The 22,950-nt window shown below is 37.4% G+C and overlaps 2 protein-coding genes across 2 annotated transcripts in view; both read left to right on the top strand.

Moving 5' to 3' along the window:
* LOC107726703 (fibronectin type-III domain-containing protein 3a-like) overlaps positions 1-11,685 on the top strand; it is a 70,516-nt gene extending 58,831 nt beyond the window's left edge. The window contains exons 4-5 of the mRNA XM_016536397.1: positions 11,161-11,237; positions 11,599-11,685. Of these exons, the coding sequence (XP_016391883.1) occupies positions 11,161-11,237; positions 11,599-11,685 (164 nt within the window). The remainder of the gene's footprint in view (positions 1-11,160; positions 11,238-11,598) is intronic.
* Positions 11,686-12,385: 700 nt separating this feature from the next.
* LOC107726694 (fibronectin type-III domain-containing protein 3a-like) overlaps positions 12,386-22,950 on the top strand; it is a 16,290-nt gene continuing 5,725 nt past the window's right edge. Inside the window, exons 1-5 of the mRNA XM_016536386.1 lie at positions 12,386-12,404; positions 12,496-12,801; positions 14,479-14,537; positions 21,841-22,010; positions 22,279-22,338. Coding sequence (XP_016391872.1) covers positions 12,386-12,404; positions 12,496-12,801; positions 14,479-14,537; positions 21,841-22,010; positions 22,279-22,338 — 614 coding nt within the window. The remainder of the gene's footprint in view (positions 12,405-12,495; positions 12,802-14,478; positions 14,538-21,840; positions 22,011-22,278; positions 22,339-22,950) is intronic.

Here is a 22,950-nt window from a genome sequence, read left to right as displayed (position 1 = left end):
TTTCATAACGAAACACACAGCATCTCCACAACATGGCGGCGGCGGCAGCAACAATAATACAGCGAGAATAAGTTACGCCTTCTTTCTTTGCGTGAACGTTTGGGCGGCGTTATGCAAATCTTCTCACATCGTGACGTAGACATGTGGGGTGTGTTAGAACGAGCCGTTTTAGGTAAGTGTGGTTGACTCTTAACTTTTATAAAGAATATCTCTTTGGATTTGAGACTTTAGTCTTTGCAACTTTACAGATCTTCTTTATGCACCAAGAGCTTGTAACACTCCAAAGAGAAAGGAAAAATTGAAATCGCATCATATGACCCCTTTAAGAGAATAGAGCCTCCATTACACCTAAAGAAAATTACTTATGATTAATCAGGCTACAGATAATCAGTAATGGCAGATTAGACCTGGGTTAACGTTTTATAATCAGCAATTAGCCTGGACGATGGATCTGTGTTTGATTTGATTATTTCCGGGTCCATTGTAATTAGACCCAGACAATGTGGACACATTCCAATTGTTTTAGGATTTTTTTTTTTTTACATTGTCTCCTAGAACGTATTACAACTTGTACCACTTGACCACTGCAACTTCATGTGGAAATATTTAAAATTGTATATTTAATTTTAATAAATGACTAAATTGTGATTGTGAAAATAATAGGCATGCAATACAGTTTAATGCAGCTAACACAGAGTTTAATAAAATCTTATGTTCTGCTAAGTTTATTAATAAAGCATTTCCATAACGAACATTACTTGTTGTATTGTGGTTTGTCTGTTGTTTACTTAAATTACACAGATTCATTTTGGTGTTAATAGCGTTGCCATAGAAATGAACAATTTCGAGTCCAAAGATGTGAACCGCTCTCAAGTAGAACATCCCAGATTGGCATCTAGTAATTACAACATGGTGTGAATGCAGTGTAATTTCTGCAAAACAAGTGGCAACAACTGGAACTGCAGTCTGCAAAGTTTGTTTGAGCATCCAGCTGTAACATCACCAATAGCATAAGTTTGGGTCAGGGTTACCTGTGTATCCAAGCATTGACAAGCTGGGCAAGTATTTGGAACTTTTCTTTTGTGATTTCATTGGGTGCCACAAGTGGTGCCAAAATGACACCATGCAACCAAAATATATATACCTTTTTTTTTTTTTTTGGTTTGCATTTGAACCAATGAGATTTCACTGCCCCTTGCAACCAGGTAAAAGTACTGACTGAATATTGTATTAGCGCAGAATTTTGAGCATTCACACTGACGCAATTCGTAGCAACAATGCAGCTAGAAATCATTCATTTTCAAGTTAGAGGTGATCTGCTGCTTGATATGGTTAAATTCAAGAAGGAACACCTACTCTCAACGAACAAAACGGTAACTGGAAGACCGCCAAAAGAGGTTTTATCAGTTCCTCAAGCTTCTATCTCACCCTAACCCTTTATGTAGGTTTAACTGTGTTTGCATGTCCGTCCATCCATCCACCCACCTCTTATAAGGGACCAGGTCGCGGTGGCAGCAGGTTGAGTATGGGCGCCCATATGTCCTTTTCCCTGGCCTATTCCTCCAGCTCTTCTAAGGCGTTCCCAAGCCAACCAAGATATATAATGCCTCCAGCATGTCCTGGGTCTCCCCTGTGGTCTCTTCCCAGTTGGACATGCTCTTCTTTAATTACCATTGATTATTAAAGGAAGACCACTACATTGTTTACATTGTACATTGTATCTCTCAAGTTTCGAATCTAGAACTGAGAAATGGAGAGCTGCATTGGGACTGTGTGTCTGGATATCAGCTGAGGATGAGATTGTCGACAACTTGAACACCTCAAGTGACATGTCTGTCAGGTTGTAGCCTAGTTTTCCTGTTCATCTGTTGGATTTCACTAGAGTGTTTGGAGCATTTACCGAACATCCTGAAGATCCAGGAGCCACAAAGGTACATCGGTTTGTGTGCCGTCAGCCCTAGTGAGCAGATCTCGATGTTGGCTTTCGTAGCCAGTCCACAAACTGTGTTTCAGAGTTTCTGAGTGATAGGTTATGTTCAAACTTGTCGGTTCTCGGTTGTGTTGGTGTCTGAGAGAGATAGAAAAGATTTAACGGCTGTTTATTCTCAGAAGAGAACTGCCTGTTTGAGTTATTCTTGGCTCAGTGCGTGTGTTTTTCTCGTCCTCTGCGTGTTTGTTGATGTTTCCTCTGGAAGGCTCGCACTGGGGGGGTCCATGTCAGCAGAACAGCAGACCATTCATGCTCTTTAGGGTGGGGGGAGGAGTGGGATCTGAAATGAGAGAGAGAAGAAATAGAAAGAGGGAGGGGAATGTGGCCTTTTGTGTCTGATCTCTGTCTGTGCTTGTGCGTCAGTCTGATGTAAAAGTGTGGGTGTCTTTTTTTTTTTTTCTTTCTAGCCCATCCCCCTTTTTTCCCACACCTAGCCCATCCTTCTTTTTTCTTCGTAGCCATTATATCCTTTTACCTACCTAGCCTTTAATCTTTTTTTGCACTTCATTCATTGATTCATTCATTGATTCTTTCATTGATTCATTCCTTCCTTCATTAGTTTGTGTTTGTTCATATGTATAATGTGTGTGAGATAGTTTGGGTGGATTACACAAAAAGTGTGTGTGTGTATAACTGGGAAAGCCTGTCATGCTCAAAACTGGAATCAACGCATCTACGACTCTCTATCACCCTCGGTAGAAAATTCAGCCGTAGCCGGATGTGACATTAGCATCTTTCCATGCCCCGCCAAACCATATCGTAAATCAGAAATCGATCGTCTTACTCAGGAGGGTCTCTGATGCAGAATTGGATCCGATTCCTCCCACGCTCAGGGTATTTTGGCTCTGAGGTGACCTGACGCAGGGCCGTTAGTCTGAGTCATTAGTCATCAATTAGTCCGCTTGAGTCTCTCCTAAAACGGGCTTCAAAGCCAACGTAGCACTCCACATCAAAGTGAAGAGCTAATAGTCCTCAATGCTCTTTGTAGTACTACAAGGTTTATTATAAGACTGGCTAATGATTTTATTAGGATGAATTATTGAGTAATGTTGTCTGAGTAGTGCTGTTGTATTTATTAAATATTAGCATTAATGGTTGACCGAAATGGGGTTTTAAAGGGGTCATATGACTAGAGGTCGACCGATATGGGTTTTTCACTGGCCGATGCCGATATTTAGAAATCAGGGCAGCCGGTGGCCGATATATGATGCCGATATGTTTGGCCGATTTTCTTTTTTTTTTTCCATTCATCTCATAAAAGTTTGAGCAAATGATTATTGCAGGGTACAAGATAGTAATAGTAGTAGTAGCCCAATTTAGAGTAATACATGGCTCAAAATTTAAGCATCTTCTCAAAATAGTTCTGAAGCATGCTTTTTGTCTGTTTGTCGACAGACACCAGTGTTTCCCACAGACTGCAAATTAATTCTCTGCCACCAGGAGGCGCTTTGGGAGCTGGAGATATAGCGGTTTCCCCGGTAACGGCTGTAAGCAAATCAGCGCTGCCCTCACAAAAGCTACTTTATCAGGCATTACAGGAAAGACGAAATGAAAATGACATCAAAGCTTTTCTGAAGACAGTCGGTTCTTTTCAAAGATATACATTTATATAAAAACACCCACACTGCATTTTAATTTTGAAACGTGAAGCGCTCATTTTATTCAACGAAGTAACAAAGTATGAGCCTTTTGGAAAATCTATTTGTGGTGGTCAGTTTTGATATTGTGAGGTGCCGCCACAAATAACTCAATGTATAGGAAACACTGGACACTGCTATAAGTCAAATGGCCATAGTGATAACAAAAATAAAAGATTTCACACATATTACACAGCCTGCTGCTCATAACTGCTTAAGAGTGCACTGGCCACGAGCGATGACATCGTGGATGCTATTGTCGGACCTACACACAAGTTTCATCAGGAAAGTTAACGTGCACGTTATAATCAGCCCAGAAGTTTAGTCTGAATTGAATGTGTTTCTACTTTCACATGCAAATGACTTGTTGCACTTATGAATGTAATTTTCCGGGATCAATTCTCGTAGGGTAAAACGTAATTCCGCTTTCGAAACGGTCTGTTTTGCCCTGCCATCATTAGCTGAAGCTGTGTGTGAACAAGCTGCGGCTGCAGAGTGTGAGCTGCTCCGTCTCAAGCAGCCTCAAGCCCCGTTCACACTACAAGCGACACGCAACAGCAAAGCGACACAATCCCATTCATTTCAATGGTGAGCTGGCGATTTCCGGCGACACGAGCGACAGCGGCCGTTGGCGACCGGATGAGGTGTGTCCAGCAATGCGACAAAGTTCAGAATCCTTCAACTTTATGTAAATGAAGAGCGACTTTCTGGAGCGACAGCCAATAGGAAAGAAGAAGGTAGAGCTCATGTGATCGTTCTCTTCTCAGCACCGTAAATAAACATACGCAATAGAAGAAAGTAGGCTCTGTTTCTCATACATTTTTGTTTGTATGTACCGATTTAATTTATATTTAGATTATATTTAGTCTTTTGCCTCCAAAATGTTTGTATTTAGCGGCAAAAAACCTGATTCGCTGTCAAGGCAACCAGTATTGAGAACGCCCACTAGCATGTCTGTGAAAGATTGTATTACTGTACTGTGTAAAAAAAGAATTGCAATGCTGAAAAAGCATTTTCAGTGACAATGTTTGGATTTGAAATCAAAATAATGGATAAATGTTGTGTTTGTTGTAAACAGCCACGGATCAGTAGCGGAATCCTGTGTGAAAGCCCAGTCCGTGCTGCTTCCCCCCTCACAAGAGTCACCTAAGAGGGGAATTCCCCCCATTTTCAAAAATGAAATTCAGGCCTGAATAAATGTCTAAAAATCCTGATTAGAGTATCACTATAAATAGTTATAAATGATAAAAACAAGGCTTTAAAAAGATCGGTATCGGTGATCGGTATCGGCAGATACTGCTTTCTGTGATCGCGATCGGTGATCGGCCTCAAAAATCCTGATCAGAGCACCCCTAATATACACACACACACACACACACACACGCACACACACAGGCACAGACACACGCATACATATATGTGTGTGTGTGTGTGTGTGTGTGTGTGTGTGTGTGTGTGTATATACATGTATATTAGCACTTTAACATTTCAGTCATACTGTCATGTGTTTGTCTCATATTTTCCTGGGAACTAAGTTTCACTTAAAGTGGGAACTAAACGTCTTTTCCAACTTGTCACAAAGAATTGTTTATTACAGAGAATCTGTGCCAATATCACCGACCATAATTATGTCAGCATCACTTGGCTATTGAGTGTAGTTTGGGCTCCTCCTCAATGCATCCTATATGCATGTTGTCCTATGCCTTGCATACATCCAGTCTGTTTTTTCTTCATTAGTAACATGCAATTTTATAGGAGGTGTTGAATTTTATCTTTAGCACCTTGCATTCTTTCTTATCACATAGACAACAGGTTAAGTAAAGTATGAATATGCAATATAGCGCATAAATATAGCAAAATGCTTCTCTTTATAGTAAACTTTTCCAGCTATTTAAAGAGCTTATGGACGCCAAATGGTTATCCTGAGGTAAATGATTGTTAGGTGGCACTGTTTACAAGCTTTACACGTTTTCCGCTGTTTGAAACACTGAATGAGCAGTTACATGAGACATTTCAGTAAGTTGTACTGTAGGCTATCTTATAATATACCTTTTGATTCATGTTTATTTCGTACTATAGTAGTAAAGAGAAAATCATTAAATATGATTATTCCTGTGCCTATTTGTTGTGCATGTTGTTGTGTTGTCATTATCTTAAAGTTAGCTCATTTCTACATAGCATTAAACTCTTATTTCCCAAACCCAATGAAATTCCTATATGGGGCTGATTTGCATAAACCTCAGAACGCAGTTTATGTCAAATATAAAATTCAAGAGTTACTCCGATCGAAAGATCAGGCATTTCTGTTTTGAACCTGTCACCAACCACATACACACACTCATTTATACACAGAAACCCACTTTGATGCTGATTATAGAGCAGTGACGGCTTGTGCGCGCCGTATTACTTCCAGCAAGCACTTGATGATTATGTGAGTTAGTCTGTTCATGGAATAAAAACAGCCACGATCTGGGTGAGGAGGATGTGAACTGAGAGCTAATACAAGAGTGACACATGATGTAGAAACAAGAAGCACTAAACTGCCTCATGTTTGTGTGTTCATTTGACATCCTTGCTGTATGTCGGAGATATGATATTTACAACAATCTGACTGTAATCGAATGCTGTGTAGATCAGTTTCCTGATGCTCAGGTGGAACACGAGGGTCCTCGGCTAATGGAAATGTTAGAACAGGACTCTCCTGGCTCTGGCTAGATTAATAAGGTTTGTTTATGGTCAGGTTGAGCAGAGCAGGTCAGTGTGTTCCTCCATTATGCTACATGCAGGTGCTTAGGCCCAATTTTATCTTTTCATTGTGTTTCTCTCGGATAGCTTGTACAAATAATAGTGCTGCTGTTTCCACGAAAGTCAACATCAGAGAAATTTGTGGAAAATGTGACTTGAATAGTGATCTAAATGTTTAGACTGAATGGTCGTTTGTAATTCTGCTGCTGTCCAACTATCAAAAAACACAGGAAAAAATATTATAAATTTAGCATAATTGTAAAACCCATAAATTAACAAATAAAAATATATGACTTGGGCATAGGGGTAGACGATCTTCCCAAAATATCATATCATATAATCTTGTAACACAAAATCACGATCCACAAAATGCGATCTTCCCAGTTTTGAGATGTACTTTTGAGAATATCCAGACTGGAACAAGCCTATGACTTACCTAATTGCACAGTTTTGCATTAAACAATCAGTTATCAAAATGGTTAAACACCTACATCACTCTATGAAATATACTGTACACGCATTCTTATTAAAGTTATAAAGTTATTCAGTCAAGAGCATTGACTGATTTTCTGTATTTTTTTTCTTTGATTAACATTAAAGGGATAGTTCACCCAAAAATGAAAATTAGCCCATTATTTACTCACCCTTAAGCCTTCCTAGGCGTATATGACTTCCTTCTTTCAGATGAATCCAATCGGAGTTATATTAAAAATTGACTTTGATCTTCCAAGCTGTTTAATGACAGTCAGCGGGTGTTGCAGTGCTTCAGTCCAAAAGAAGTGAAATAAAGCGCTTGCATCCATAATAAAAAGTGCCTCACACGGCTCCGGTGGGAGAACAAAGGCCTCCTGTAGCGAATCGATGCGTTTCTGTAAGAAAAATATTCAAAACGTAATAATCACTTTAATCTAGCTTGCACCAACAGTTGTACACTGAAGCAGCTCCGGGAAGATGACGTAAGATGTCGGCGTTGCGCATGCGCCACTGAGTCTCGTAAAAAAACAACGTTTGTTTACAGGAGCAAAGGAAGCAAAGTGTCCTTACTTAAGCAAAGGAAAACCAGTCTCCTCTTGGCTTATCCTCGTTTTGTACTTCTAATTCGTGACTGCGCTTCCGCGTTCTTCACTTCTATGCGGTGCATGCGCAACGCCGACGTCCTACGTCATCCTCCCGGAGCTGCTTCCGTGTACAACAGTGAGCGCAAGCTAGATTAAATTAATTATTATGTTTTAAATGTTTATTTTTCTTACAAAAACACATCGATTCACTACAGGAGGCCTTTGTTCACCCCCCGGAGCCATGTGAGGGAGTTTTTATTATGGATGGATGCGCTGTATTTCACTTCTTTTGGACTGAAGCACTGCAACACTGCCATTATGACTGCCATTAAACAGCTTGGAAGATCAAAGACAATTTTTTATTTAACTCCGACTGGATTCGTCTGAAAGAAGAAAGTCATATACACCTAGGATTCCTTGAGGGTGAGTAATTAATGGGCTAGTTTTCATTTTTGGGTGAACTAACCCTTTAATGACACAGACAGCAGTAGGTTTATTAGGCTGCTGTCCCTTTAACACAGAATGCATGGATCTAATATACGCATCCGATTTCTTTCTCAATTGTTTGTTCATTTAAGACATAACTGACTGTCTTTATGTAAATACTCATGAGAACGGACATTTTGACATTTTTTGTGTATTTTTGACCAGTTATGTGTAGGGCTGGGTATGGATTCAGATGTCCCGATTCGATTCCGATACGCAAGTTCTCGATTTGATTCGATTCTCGATTTTTTTTTATTACATTCAGTGAATATAGTTTTAATACAAATGCTATTGATATTTCTAAAAAATGAACAGTAAACATCAGTTTACAAATGGTGAATTAATAAAAAGAAATTAAGCCACATGCCTGTATTTTAAACCTATTCTTTTTTTTTGTATAGGGTCCTTTTTTAAACAATAATAGGGCCCTATAAAATGTTCATAATTGTTTTGGTAATCAGATGAAGGCATAAAACATTAATTTAATTTATCCTAATCAAATGAAAATGAAACCCTTTTTTTCTGGTAAACAAAGTGCTGCACAACAGAGGTTTACTGTTAAAATTAAAAAGAAAACAGATGTGATTATTCCTTTAAAAATAAAGATTTATTAATATTTATTAGCAGTAGTAGCATTGAGTCTTAAGACTGCTAAATAGTAATATATTCTGACAGTTTCTTAACGTTAAACTAAACTTTTATTTTGACTGGTTGCCGTGAAGAACTTGCAGCTGCTGTATGTGATATGACGCTGGAGATTTCTCAAATGAAACGGTAAATGCTAATGAAGTGACTCTCAGAGCAGCTGGAGATGACGTTCGTGTTCATATCATCATATAGTGAGACGGCAGAAGCTGAAAACACGCGAGCGTCATCAAAGCTTTAGTATGTGTGTAGTAAACAAAAAAGTGCGCCGCGCCATCCGCCATTCATTCATTGCGGAAATCATGGCGCCTTATGCGTGATATCAGATGCTTCCGCAGATTTATAGTATTACTATAGCATTTCACCTGAGTATTGCGAATTGCGCGTATGGCCATCTAGTGGAGAAGACTAATGATAAGATTCACGTTAATCAGATCTTGTTTTAAATGTGTGCTGAAATAAATACTAGAAAAGATCGATTCGCGGCTTTTGAGAATCGATATCGAATCGACGTCATTAAAAAAAAAACGATTAATCGGAAAATCTTTTTTTTTTTGCCCAGCCCTAGTTATGTGTGCACCTGAAGCCCCAAGTATACTTTGCTTGTTGGTGTTTAGCTCCGTGTCGGAGTGCGCGCACAGAACCCGCCTGAGGAACAGTCGCTTTCACAGTTTAATGCACTTTTAATAACTGTTTTTAAAATAAACCATGTCCCGCAGTAGACTGCCTTTTACGACAGTCACATTACTAGGGCTGGGTATCGAGTTCGATACTTTTTAGGCACCATAAAATTGGTATCGAAAAAAGTATCGTTCAGGAACCGGTATCGAAGTCAAGGTATCGGTATCGATATCGAAAATTTTTGAACGATACCCAGCCCTACACATTACACGATTGGACTGATTTGGGTGTTAAGCTTTTAAGGACAGGAGAATGAACACCGCTTTAAATGAAAGGAAACGGTATGCAGCAGAATGACGAAACAAACTAAAATTTAATTCATCACACTTCTACTGTTAGCCCACATTGAATTGTTTTTCAAATCTGTGCGGCATGTAAGAATTTTATTCCTAAAGTAATTAATTCCTATATAATCTAGCATCTATCTGTCTGTCTGTCTATCTATCTTGTATTTTATTTTATTTTATTTATTTTTTTGCCCACAGAACAGTATAATTACGGTATACACAAGCAGTAATTAACTTGACCATGCCAGCCAGACCTTGATCCACAGTCTGTAGTTGTAGTGCAGGGGACTTTTACCTTTTACCTGTGACTGACGGATCTTGTCTGGAAAGGTGGAATTAGAAACCTTTACACTAAAGAGAGGGAAGAGGACGAAAAACAAATACAAGCCCACACGCATATTCCTATTCTTCATGGAGGACTGTTATTTTCTCTGCTGCTTTGCCCTTTAACCATGAGCGTAGGAACTACACCTGCACAGCAGGACGGAGGTCTGTTTACTTGTGTCCTTTTGCGTTTGCGTGTGTGTTTGCTGTCCTTTGCATCATCCAGCTCTAACAAGCTCTGTGAGTCTTTTCTGAAAGTGAAAGTGCCAGATAACCAAAGGAATGCATGTAATAACTGATCTGTAACAGGCTTTGCTGAGTTGCAGTTTTTCCTGCACAAACACTAAAACTAGACTGTAGCGTTTTATCAACTGCTATGCAGACACATTCAGCTCAGTGTGTTTCTTTACCCAGCTAAGGAAATGTCAGGAATTGTTTGCATTGACGTACTGCATATGCTTATCAATGTTGGGGCAAAAACTAAAACTCTTTTTTTTAATGTGAAAGTGAACTGCACACAGCAGTAAATATGACCCAAAATGACAGTTTTTCTTAGCTGCTTTGTGTTTGAATGTCAGTCAAACATTTGAATTAATTATCATTGTCATTTACTCACACTGATCAATGTGTCTAAAATAAAGAAAATGAAAAATTTAGTTTAAGTTTCTTAGAAATACAACCTTTGTATTAATGTTGGTTCAATATTGTTTTGAAAATAATCACATTTTAAGTGATCACATGAAGGTTACACCACATGACATTTTTTCAAGTAAAAACCGATAACATTTTCCTTTGAATACATGAGTGTACACATCTTATTAATTGAAAAACTTTCTTAAATATTGTTTTTTAAGTGAAAATTATTTTTCATTTATAGTTGCACCACTTGATTTCACCAATAGAGTGTTTTTAATGCTGCTTTGCTTATAATAACAATAATAATCATAATCATAATAATAATGAAATATTATGCCAAATTTCTTTTGAGTTGGATCTTATCAATGAAGCAGTTGGTCCAATTCAACAAGCTTGTCTGAATTATTCGGTCACAAATTAATGATCCATTAAATTCTCAGTGTATATAAAAAAAAAACAAGTACTGTTTCACTCCAAATTGCGGCGTATTACGAAAGTAAAATAGGTTACATGATTTGAAGAGCACTGTACCTCGGATCACGTGTAGCACTTTGAAGCTGCTTTGAACCAATTTGTATTGTATAAAGAGCTATAGAAACAAAGGTGGCTTGACTTGACATGGTGTGTGCTTGACAATGTTATATTTATTGTTCATAATGGTTCCTCTGCAGGTCCTGCTCAGGTTCCCATGATGTCCCCAAATGGTTCAGTGCCTCAAATCTATGTGCCTCCTGGATATGTTCAACAGGTGAGTCATTACGGAATTAATTTCATATTATTTTTATAGGAGTTGTTATTTTGGTTTGGTCAAAAAGATGCAATTTTCGTTCTCATTTACGTCTCTATTGCCCTTTTCCAATCTTGTTGAGCGTCCTACCTAACAGCATTTTCAGGCATCATAGGCACTGTAAAAGTGAAGACTGCTCCCTTAGGACACATTCTTGAGTATAAAAGAGCTAGATAGAGTGCACTGGAATAGATAAAAAAAATTATAAATTCCAAAATGCTGTACATTTCAACAAGATATCAAAATCTTTACCTCAAATCAGGCTACAAGTACGGTATGTGCAGTATGCCCTGTCTAATTTTCTCTCCATCTTTCCATATAGATCATTGAGGAGAACGGAGTGAGGCGGGTGTTGGTCTTACCTCAGACGGAGTTTCATCCGGGAGCTCGCTTTTTTGCGTGTAAATAGCCCCATAGGGATCTGTTTTTTTTGTTTGTTTTTTTTTCCGATTCAAAAGCATCATATTGCACCGAATTTTCATGTTCAGTGTGAAAAAGCCTTTAGACTACTATTGTTTTTGCTTAATTATAGTAGCTACAGACCCTTATTCCCTAAATCAACTTTTTGCATTTCTAGGATAAATATATACAGTGGTGTGAAAAAGTGTTGGCCCCCGTCCTGATTTCTTATTTTTTTGCATGTTTGTCACACTTTAATGATCCTATTGAGATGCTGTGGCATGACCTTAAAAAGGCGGTTCATGCTCGAAAACTCTCCAATGTGGCTGAATTACAACAATTCTGCATAGATGAGTGGACCAAAATTCCTCCACAGCGCTGTAACAGACTCATTGCAAGTTATCGCAAACGCTTGATTGCTGTTGTTGCTGCTAAGGGTGGCCCAACCATTTATTAGGTTTAGGGGGCAAACACTTTTTTCACACAGGGCCATGTAGTTTTGGGTTTTGTTTTCCCTTAATAATAAAAACCTTCATTTAAAAACTGCATGTTGTGTTCACTTGTGTTATCTTTGACTAATATTTAAATTTGTTTGATGATCTGAAACATTAAAGTGTGACAAACATGCAAAAAAATAAGAAATCAGGAAGGGGGCCAACACTTTTTCACACCACTGTATATATTTATTAAGAATTTATACGTTTCAGATCATGGACACTTCGCTGCATGGCACATTATCACCTGTGCACTATTTTTCAATAATTCAATGATCCGTTGCACATTATTCCTTACATGTCTCTCTGTTTTCCGATTTCCTCAGATACTCACCCTCCACATGGACGTGCGGCATTTGCTCACAGAGATGAAAGGGCTAGCAAAACCTACGAGCGGCTGCAGAAGAAACTGAAGGAGAGGCACGGGGTGGGCGGAGGGGGAGGTGGAGGCCTGGCCCTCTCCAAAGACAGTCCCCCTCCGTCCCCGCAGAAGAGCCGTGGGACACCGCCGTCAGGAGGAGATCTCCAGAACGGGCTGGGGGGTAAGGGTGCAGACGAGCAAGCACAGCCCAGCACTGCAGTCACCGCCCTGGGCAAAAGTCCAGGCAGAGGGAAGGACACGGAATCTGGAGGTAGGATATACATTAGGTTCCTAGAACCATTAGAGTAAAGCAGTAAGCCACAGGATGCTGTGTGTTACAGTGTTTTTACCACAGTTAAAGGGACAGCTCACACATCCAGGAGAAAAGAAACTTGTCAATGCTGCCCCGCAACTTTTATTAATAAGTTTAAATATCGAATCGCTACATTATATTTTCCATTATATTTATTTTTTAAATTAGATTTTAACGAGAGGATAAAATCGCCGTTTTTGAAGTAAACTCACTCAATCTTCAAAATATCTTCTTTTATGTTCAACATAAGAAAGCAACTCATACAGGTTTGGAACGACATGAGGGTGAGTAAATAATGACAGAATTTTCATTTTAGGGTGAACTATCCCTTTAAGAGGCGTGAGGCTCGAAATGAAGCAGAGTGCCTAAAACCTATGTGAAAATGGAACACGCTGCTTCTTGTGTCTTACCAGTGGTAAAGAAATGATTACATTTATTTATGGTGATCTAATAAGAGTTTTGTTTTGTGCTTTTTGTCTTTTACTTTTATTTTTTTACTTGGTTTATTTTACCTTTTTGTTACAAATGATATTATCAGTATAAGAATTTAAGTGAAAACCATGACATAATGAAAGTTATCACTGTCCACCTATTTGTTTACATTTCATTAATGAATAATACTGATCAAATACTACTGCTTTCTTTTACTTTACATTTGTTTAAATCCAAAGCTTCATGTATTTTAAGGTTTACATGAAGAAAATCATAGTTTTTCAGTATTGTCTCAGCCCTTGGAACCCCACTGCAGTTTATTAGACTGATCGTGAGGTATTATGTATAGATATATAGTCTTGTTGCATTAATAGGTTTGCGTAAATCAGCTATTTAGGCCCGAAAAATCTTTGTTTGAAGGGCTATCTGGCCCTTCCCCTTACCCCTAGCCCTCCAACCAAAAGAGAATCTAGAGACCCCTACCCCTTCACGTGAACGCGCGAAACGGGAAAGGGGAAGGGCTAAGGGGTAGAATTGGGATTGGGCCTTAGTATCAACTTTGGCTCATCCAATCACATTTTAGCACGAACATAGTTTTACAAATTAGACTTTAATGATAATCTCCTACTACATCTAATTAAAAGATAAACTTGCTTAAAACCGACCAGGGAATTAAATATTTACTATTTATCTCTCCTTCAATTAATAACCAACCAGAGTTACTCATGCATGCGATCACTGATGGTGATATATTAGGAACTAGCTATTAGAATTAACAGACATCGATGTCCCATTAAGTCTTCTTTTTCCTAGGATGATTATATCTCAGGTTCCAGGTAGAAGCGGGGCTCCAGGGATGGGCCCGTTGTAAACAGGCCCGAGCAGCTCGTCTCTGGTCTCATTAACTCCTTCAGCTTTAGGCTGCTGCAGATAACATTAGCTGTAATTACCCCTGCACTGACTCAGTCATTTATCAGTGCTAACTAACTCCAGCCTGGAGGAACTCAGCTGCAGTTACTGTATGCCAGCTAAACTTGGTGTATCTATTAATCCATTCATGGAAATTAAATGCCTTTTGTGTGATTAAATAGGCGAGACTGAGCATGAAACTTTGTCCTCTTTTTGAAACAGTTGATAAGGGAGTAGTCTTATCTAGATACTGTTTTTTTTTGTTGTTGTTGTGTTTTTTTTAAATGTATGTAGAACTGGATGAAGAAGCAAAGGCTCTTCAGGAACGACTAAACTCCATCTGCAAGCCAGTGGTAAGGGGATGATTTTATTTTAATGTTGATTTGTTAATATTTATGTGCATATTTTGATTTTCATTTAATGTTAACCCATAGTTTTCTTAAGCATTTTTAGCAGTTGCCTGGTATTTTAATATATATAAACACACTAAATTAATACTTTTATTCAGCAAGGAACGGTTAAAATGATTAAAAGTGACAGTAAAGACATGTATACTATCAATATTTCTCTTTCAAACTAATGCTTTGTTTTACTTTCTATTCACTAAAGGTTAAAGGATCGTAAAAAATGTTATGGTTTCCACAAAAATATTAAAAACACGCTTGTTTTCAACTGTCTTGAGAATAATAAATGTTTCTTGAGCAGCAAATCAGCATATTAGAATGATATCTGAAGAATCATGTGGTGGCTGCTGAAAATTCAGCTTTGCATCACATGAATAAATTTCAACTAGAAATGCTTTATTTACTCTACAGTTTATTCTACAACTAAATATTAATACAGGGTAAGTTATTTTAAATAAACATATTTTAATAAAATTGTATGTTTAGAAAAAAACATTGATAAGCAGGCGAACCACAGAAGATTGGCAGATTTATCCAGAGATGAAGCAGACCAAATGTTACCTTTCAAGCCTGATGAAGTTTAAATATATTTTTCTGCTTGCTTAGAATCTAGCCATGCCTTTAAATAATTTAAAAATAGATAATGGCTAGTTGTAGTGCTGGGCGGTATACCTGTTCATACCGAATACCGGTGTTTATTTTTGTTATGATATGAATTTTTAAAATACCGCAATACGTCGCTTAAACAACATTCGGAACTCGACACTGTTTGAAAGGGGTCCCTTTTCACTGTTGCACTGTGGTGAGGGAACAGCTGTATGTGTTACTAAGCGTGAAAGTTCCGAAACTGAAGCTGTAGAACTAATAGAACGTGATGACACAGAAGAACTCATCCACAATATCCACATTGACTGCCACAAATATCCACCGCCCGCTGCCATCAGCTCCCGCGTCTCACACACACGAGCGTGACTTTAGCACTAGATTTAGCAACTTTCAGACCCTTTTAGCGGCTTTTTTCCATAGAATATTCATACTGACAACCCTAGCGACTTTTTTGGATAAACCTTAGCTATGGTTCAGTTGGAAGATTTCGCCAGTGCTGTCCCGCGAACGCGAGGTCTGACTTTCCCGGAGAAGTGTCACCTCTCTCTGCGTGTGTTCTGTGCAGTGAGCGGCAGAGAAGCAGCGCATTCAGTTGGCCGCACCGCAGCTGACTCGTCAATAAATGAGTACAAAACAGCGTTTCCTAGCACCTGTTGCTTACTGATTGTTTGGAATTATAAATATGAGCGTAGGTCGTCTGTTAATATTACATGCACTTTTTTTTGTTTTGTCTGTTTGTTACTCAGACGCAGGCAGTGTGCTGCATGAGACAAAAATGTAATATAGCCAAAACAACCGCATAGCCGCCGCTCTTTAGTGTAGATGCATGTTGATTTTATCAGACGATGCCGCGATTATAAATGAGCGTGACTCCTGGTTAACATGTATTAAAAGGGGTCGTGTTTAGTCACTATTTAGTGTGGTATTTTTTGACAATATTCACTCATCATGACAGTAAAATAGGGCATTCTAAGTCAATATACTGCAGTATTTCCTCTCTCAATCAGTAGAAAATATGGTTAGCACCCGGTCATGCATGAAAAAAAATACCGTCATGTACCGTGAAACGGTATAATTTTGAAAAATACCGTGATATACATTTTTGGTCATACCGCCCAGCACTAGCTAGTTGCTTGGCTTGAGAAGTCTGTGTTGGGAAAGCAAAATAAAACGTTGTTGGGTACACTTATTTTACCTAATATTTATTCAAAATCCCTTCGCCAAAATATGTTTGAAAATGGATCCATTGATGTGGCTTGACATTTTGAAAGGGTGGACAATCTCATGCTGGCCAAATACCAGTCTATTAATCAGCCTGCCTGCTCAATACATTAGTCTATCGCTGGTATAATCATATTGATATTGCATACTGTTCTTCTTAGTGAGCTATTTGAAAGGCCTTTATGCAACATTTGACAGTCCTCTCACTGAGAAACCACCTTCTGAAGAACTGTACGGCTGCTTGCTGCGTCAACGGTTTTCTTAATGACAGTCATTTCCACGGTCTCAAAAACTCTACATCCATGCATGATTATAGTCCCCACAAGAAGACAGTAATGGCTCTCCGTAATGGGTCATTAATGCTGTGTTGGATTTGATTCATAGAGGAAGCTAAATGGCTGTCTTGTCTGGTGTGCTGGGATCTGGTTTATTGGTATTTTCATGAAACGGTGAGTTTAGCTTTGGCGAAACAGCCCTGTCCAATTCACTATAATAGTGATTACCGATCCTTTGTCATTAGACATTAGGGATGTAATGATTAACCACGAGCCGGTTGAAAATCGATTCAAATATGTGACGATTCAAATCGGTTGAGATGCTAAACAAATCGCGATTCATTTAGGGGTAGGAGTTTATATGAATGCATGTCTGAGGGGAACTTACTGTCTTTAGAAAAGTTTAGATGGTATTATTTTCTTTTCCTCTTGCCTCTGTATAACGCATATTAAAGATCTTAAGCGCAGCGCTGCTTTGTTTACAGCGGAAACCAAGGAAACGCTTTAAGCGCCACCTGCTGGCAGAGAGTGAATCTGCATCTCATTCAGCTCGTCTGCTGTTTCATGCAGATATTTTTATGTATAGTTTCACAAAACTGAAGTCAAACCATTCTGTTTTTGCTTCAAATTTCGAAATTATACAATCTAATTTAGATGAAAAACTGCTCATGTTGCATGTATGTAGCATCTTTGTTTGGATCATGTATGTAGCATCTTTTATTTGTGTTACCTATGTATTTGATTTGGGGCTTGTTTTAAAATTGCAATTTAGTTTTGTTATTTACATTTGCATTATATTTCAATTTTGTCATTTAGCAGACGCTTTTGTCCAAAGCGACGTACAAATGAGGACAATAGAACCAATCAAAACCAACAAAAGAGCAATAATATTCAAGTGCTATTAGTATATTATTATAGTTATATTTCAATTTCACAAAGAAATGTGCAGCATTTTGTCCAAGCAATAGTAAAAGGACATATTTAATTTATAATTTGTCTTAAATCTCATTTTGTAAAAAAAAAAAAAAAAATCGTGAATCGAATCGTGAGTTGAGTGAATCGTTACATTCCTATTAGACATTCAAACCTTTTTTGAACATTATGTCCGGAACATTTTTTTTAATCTTAGTAGGCCATGAGATATAAATAAAAAATAGAGGCACTACAAGTAATTTTTAAAAAGGCGATTAAGCATGCCATTCAAAATACTATTCACAAAATATAGTACAGTATGCAAGCTCTTTACCACCGTTTACATGCAAGTGATGTATAGAAAAGAGAGTTATTGTATTTCATTGTTTTCTTAGAAAATTTAAGGTCATGTCCCAAACATTTCTTAATTTTTTTAATTGGAATAAAAAAGAAATAAAAGAAATATTTTGAAGAGGAAATTACATCTGATAGATTTAGGTATTTTAAAAAAATGTGTATAAAAAATGTAATTATAATTTTTTAAAGAAAAAAAAAATAGAAAAACAATTTGGCAGACATTGTAAAATTAAAAGTTTTGTTTCAATAGCGCAAAGCTTTGTCAAGACTTCATCTTTTATTCAATTCTGGTTGGGAGAAACAATGGCAAAAACCAAACATCTAGCCAATAACTTTTCTGAGGTTTGGTCTGAAGATTGTGAGACAAATTTGGTGAAGATGGAATAAAATTAGTTGGAGAAAAAGTGTAGCATGCATTATTTGAGTATCGTTCTACATTTTCTTAACTCTATGAATAATGAATAAATTAAGGCCACTACAAATCAATTTAAAAGGTCTACAAGAGTTACTTTTGCATAATGACCCATTTTCCTGAATTTTTGATGCAAGTATTAAGCAAATGCAGTGCATGTTAATTTTCACAAAGTATGCTGTCCTTCCTTGCTGCTCATAAAACATTATCTACTATATTTATTGTCACATATTTTGTCTAATCAGAATGATGAGTCAAAGATATTGGTCAGATTTATGTAGATCAGTTGCATCAGTAACTGAAAAATTATTTCCACAACTCAAGCAGTGAGAAATGTTGTAGCAAAAAGTGCAGAGGAGAGAATCATGCCCCGCAAGGCACAGATAAAATAGGTTCTTTTTTAAGCCCGTTTTGGCTTAGTAATCTGCATTAACTTGAGCTATTCTTGTTTGAGAACCCGAAAGGTACATAGTCATGCATCCATAACTAAAGGAGACGCTTGTTTCTCAACTGGAATAAAGCTAAAAAATATTCCTTCTTGCATAACAGGAGTTCTCTTTTGTTCCGGAGGGGAAGTGCCGCATGTCATTAAAATAAACTAAAGTGACTCTTTCCAGGCGAAACAAGCAGACGTTTGTATTTCCCACATAAACATGTGCATGTAGTTAAATATATAGCCGATTAGCCCCAGGGAACAATTAACCTCTGAAAGTAGTTGAACACAACACAATGGGTTTCACTAAGTCAGAAAAATTGAGTTTGAATTAGTCATGCATCTTGTTTTCACTCATTTAAAACTTTTCCTTTTCGTCTGTATATACAGTCCTTTTTCTGTCCTTGTGCATCACATTCACTCAGTTTGCAAACACAGATTCTCAATCTGTTTAGGGGACCTAAAATTAAAAGGCCTTCTTTGAGACAGACTATTTGCACAGACAACCCCCTGTCAAGTCAATTATGAAAATAATTGTTTTGTAATTGTAGTTGTGCTTTTCCTTATTGTGAAATTTACTTAACAAGACCAGAAACACAATCTATGCATGTTTGCAGACATAAACACAGAGAATGCTTGATGTTTCCAAGGTAGATCGTGACTTCCATCTTTCCCATCAGCTCTGTTTAATTTTTCTTGGGCGAAAACCAAAAATCCAGTGAATAACTTTTGTGAGAGTTGGTCTAAATATTATGAGGCACATCTGTTGAACAAAAAATGCTTGTGGAAAAAGAGATATTCCAAGTTAATAAATTAATACCACTACAAATCAAATTGAACAAAAGTTAGTTTTGCACAATTACCAAGACTTCACCCAGAAACCAAATCTATGCAAATTTGTAGACACACCTGTTGAGAATTCTACCGATATTTGCATTAAAATTTGTGTACATGTTGTCTTAAAATTAAAGAAAAAGTTGATAAAAATTTAATAAATTAATCTGTCACTTCTCGAATGCAACAACTTGTGGCATTTGTGCATACAAATTAGGGCTGGGCGATATGACGATATTATCGTATATCGACGATGTCTCGTAAGTATCGCGATGTCGATATCAACAGTCAGGTAACAGACGATTATCGACATTACGCGAACACTGGACTGAGCTCTCTTTCTCGCGTTCTTACACATTCGAATGGACAAATACACACAAAATTATATCAAATATCCCATAAATACAATCGGTTACTTCTTAAGTGAACGTAAAGAGTTGAGAAAGAAAACAAGGGTGTATTGGATCCGTGCATTGACAGCAGCCGCTGCCGCCAGTCATTATAATGTTAATCAAAGAACAAAAGAAAAGAAAATCCCTCACTGATCTTGACTGAATCACTTTTGTAACCTCAGTTTATATTTTATTTGCCTGTTGTTCGGCGCTGACTACTGTAATGGCAACGTGCATCTGTGTATGCGATTATTTTGGAGATGCGTTCCAATATAATTTATCCTTATTTAGGGTATAGGCCTATTCTATTTTGATCTGCAGTTTAATAAAAGTTAAACAGAAAAAAGACAAAGTAGCACTGCATGTGTTTCTGAATATGTATTTAAACAGACTGTATAATGATGAAAACCCACAAACTTGACAGGTATAATTAAAATACGCAAATTCCTTCAGTGCACATTTCAGTGCAATATTTTTAAAGATTTTTTAAACCGTGTATACAATATAATTGTTTAATTAAGCTGAGATATAGCACTATAAATTCTTAATTCATTTGCAACAAAACTTTATAGAATGAAGATGGATGAAGACATTAGTAGGCTTCTCAGCTCGCCCCTCAACATGCACGCGTTCGGAGTTTCGGCAGCCCAACACTGAAAATTATATTGTGGCCATTGTATTTTGATTAATAAAATAAAAATGACAAAATAAAAATTAAATTTAAATTTTAAATTTGCTTCTAAATAAATAAAGCAGTTATTTTTATTTAGCTAAAAACGGGCCGAAAGAGACCTCCGAACTAGTAGGCTACCAGAAAGGAGAAGAAAAAAAAAATCCTTAACGTTTTTGCTCAGAATTCGTTTTTAATCCCTGCATGATTTTAGTCATTCATGATAAATATCAAATATGTTATAGCTTGACTACAAGTTTAAAAACAACGCTGCAATTGTTATAATTAAGGAAATTAAACTTCATGAAATGTGTCTACACATGCGATAATGCCAAAAAGAAAGAGAAACATCGGAAAATAGACATATTTTATTCAAGACATTATTATATGACTTCAACATGCATTTATCATTCTTGCAATCACCGCCAGAATGTCCAACTTCACCATGATGAACTTAAAATTGGGTTCTATTATTTTTCCTCAACAGTTCTCCTCACAAAACGGAATTCATTTCAAACACAAATTTGATAAGAACAGAGTGGAAATTATTAGCACCACCAAAATACCAGCAAAGCTAATGTTTTGTTAGTTTAAGCACAAACTAAGAAAAGTAAAACCAAACTTTGTGGCAATAATTAAGACTAAACTGAACATCGTGTGTGTTTATGGTGCGTGTCGGCAATGTTGTCTCGGCGGGGCGTGGTGGAGGTGGGGCTTAGGTAGACGATATTATCGGATATCGCGATATTTTTAAAGGCGATTATCGATAAGATATTTTTGACATATTGCCCAGCCCTAATACAAATTAGCCTAAAGTAGGTTTCAGGCAATGTTTAGCAATGCACAATAAATAATAGTACTATGTTGTTGTTGTTTTATGATATTAAAAAAAAAATATATATATATATATATATATAAACTTTGTAAATATATTCAGCTGTTTTTGTTTGTTTGCTTTTTCAGTTTTGAAAGTAGTTGGATTCAACAATTTACATGACATTTTTCTAATCAATGGATAATTTATGATCTGTGCCACAACCCCAATTGAAAGGTTTTCAAATGTGCTAATCTGCTGAATTATATATATATATATATGTATTTTGCTGCATGTAAAATCTTTGTATCATCATGTGTCATCAGATGACAGACATCCAGGCCAGAGGGGCCAGTTTGAGTTGGGTGGCCCCATCACAGCCAGAAGGTGACGATGAGCCCAAAGAGGGAGAAGAAGGCCCTGCGGAGCCCAGCTTCACGTATGAGGTCTCAGTCTCGTACAGTGGCAAGGATGGGAAGTACAAGAGCGCCTACAGGTGAGATGCTCTGTGTCACGCTGCGGAGGAGTTCTGGGCAGGATGTGGAGAAGGTGTGGGTGCAGTTGAGGAACTCGCTGTTGTTTTTTGTGGTTTGCTGTGGGTTTTCTGAAATCAGTGATAGCTAAAGGTCAACAGAAGTTCACCTGACATATGCAGCTCTTTTAAGATCACAACGATAGATGAATCCTGAAGAGTTGTTTTAATTGTTTACATTCTTCAAAAATATTATTAATATTTTCTTACTTGTGTCTTCTGCTTGTGTCAGTGGTGTGGAACTAAGTGCAACCTTACAAGACTTAAGACCAGCAACAGACTACCATGTCAGGTTTGTGTCAGTTTTGATTTTTTAAATGCACAAGACATTATAAGAATTGGTTTTACACATTCTAGTATTTACAGCTCAGTCAAGAATATGACTTCTTTATAAATAAAATTCTTTATAAATATTTAGTTATATTGATAGGCTTGCCGCAGTAATCATTGTTAGCAGCTGTTTAGCAATATGTCTATGTTTAAAGGCACAATATGTAAGTTTTCGCCACTAGAGGTCGCATTTTCAAAACAATAACAAAGGCGAAGCTTGATGACGCTATGAAGGAGAGTGGAACGATAGAAGATGTCGTTTCACCATCCAGAGATGTCCGAATCATGTTCACGGATGTAATGAATAATTTTTTTTTATTACCTGTACCTTCCAAAGTCTTCCAAACAGCGAATAAATTATATAGAGAAAGCGAGCAAAGAACATTTAACGTTACATTGTCAAAGAACAGTATGCCTGACTTCAGTCTAGCGCGAGTTTAAGCACTCTCAAAAAAAATTCCCCTTATTATCAGTAAACAGTAAAGCTGTCTATACACTTTTTGATGAATGAATCTCCTACTTACATCATACGTACATCTGCACTTTGTTGTTTATGATGAGAGAATACACTCAG

This window comes from Sinocyclocheilus rhinocerous, unplaced genomic scaffold, assembly GCF_001515625.1.
Source record: "Sinocyclocheilus rhinocerous isolate Xijiao unplaced genomic scaffold, SAMN03320098_v1.1 scaffold974, whole genome shotgun sequence".
NCBI lineage: Eukaryota > Metazoa > Chordata > Actinopteri > Cypriniformes > Cyprinidae > Sinocyclocheilus > Sinocyclocheilus rhinocerous.
Note: the sequence above shows the minus strand (reverse complement) of the source record. Positions and strands in the feature narration are given on the sequence as shown.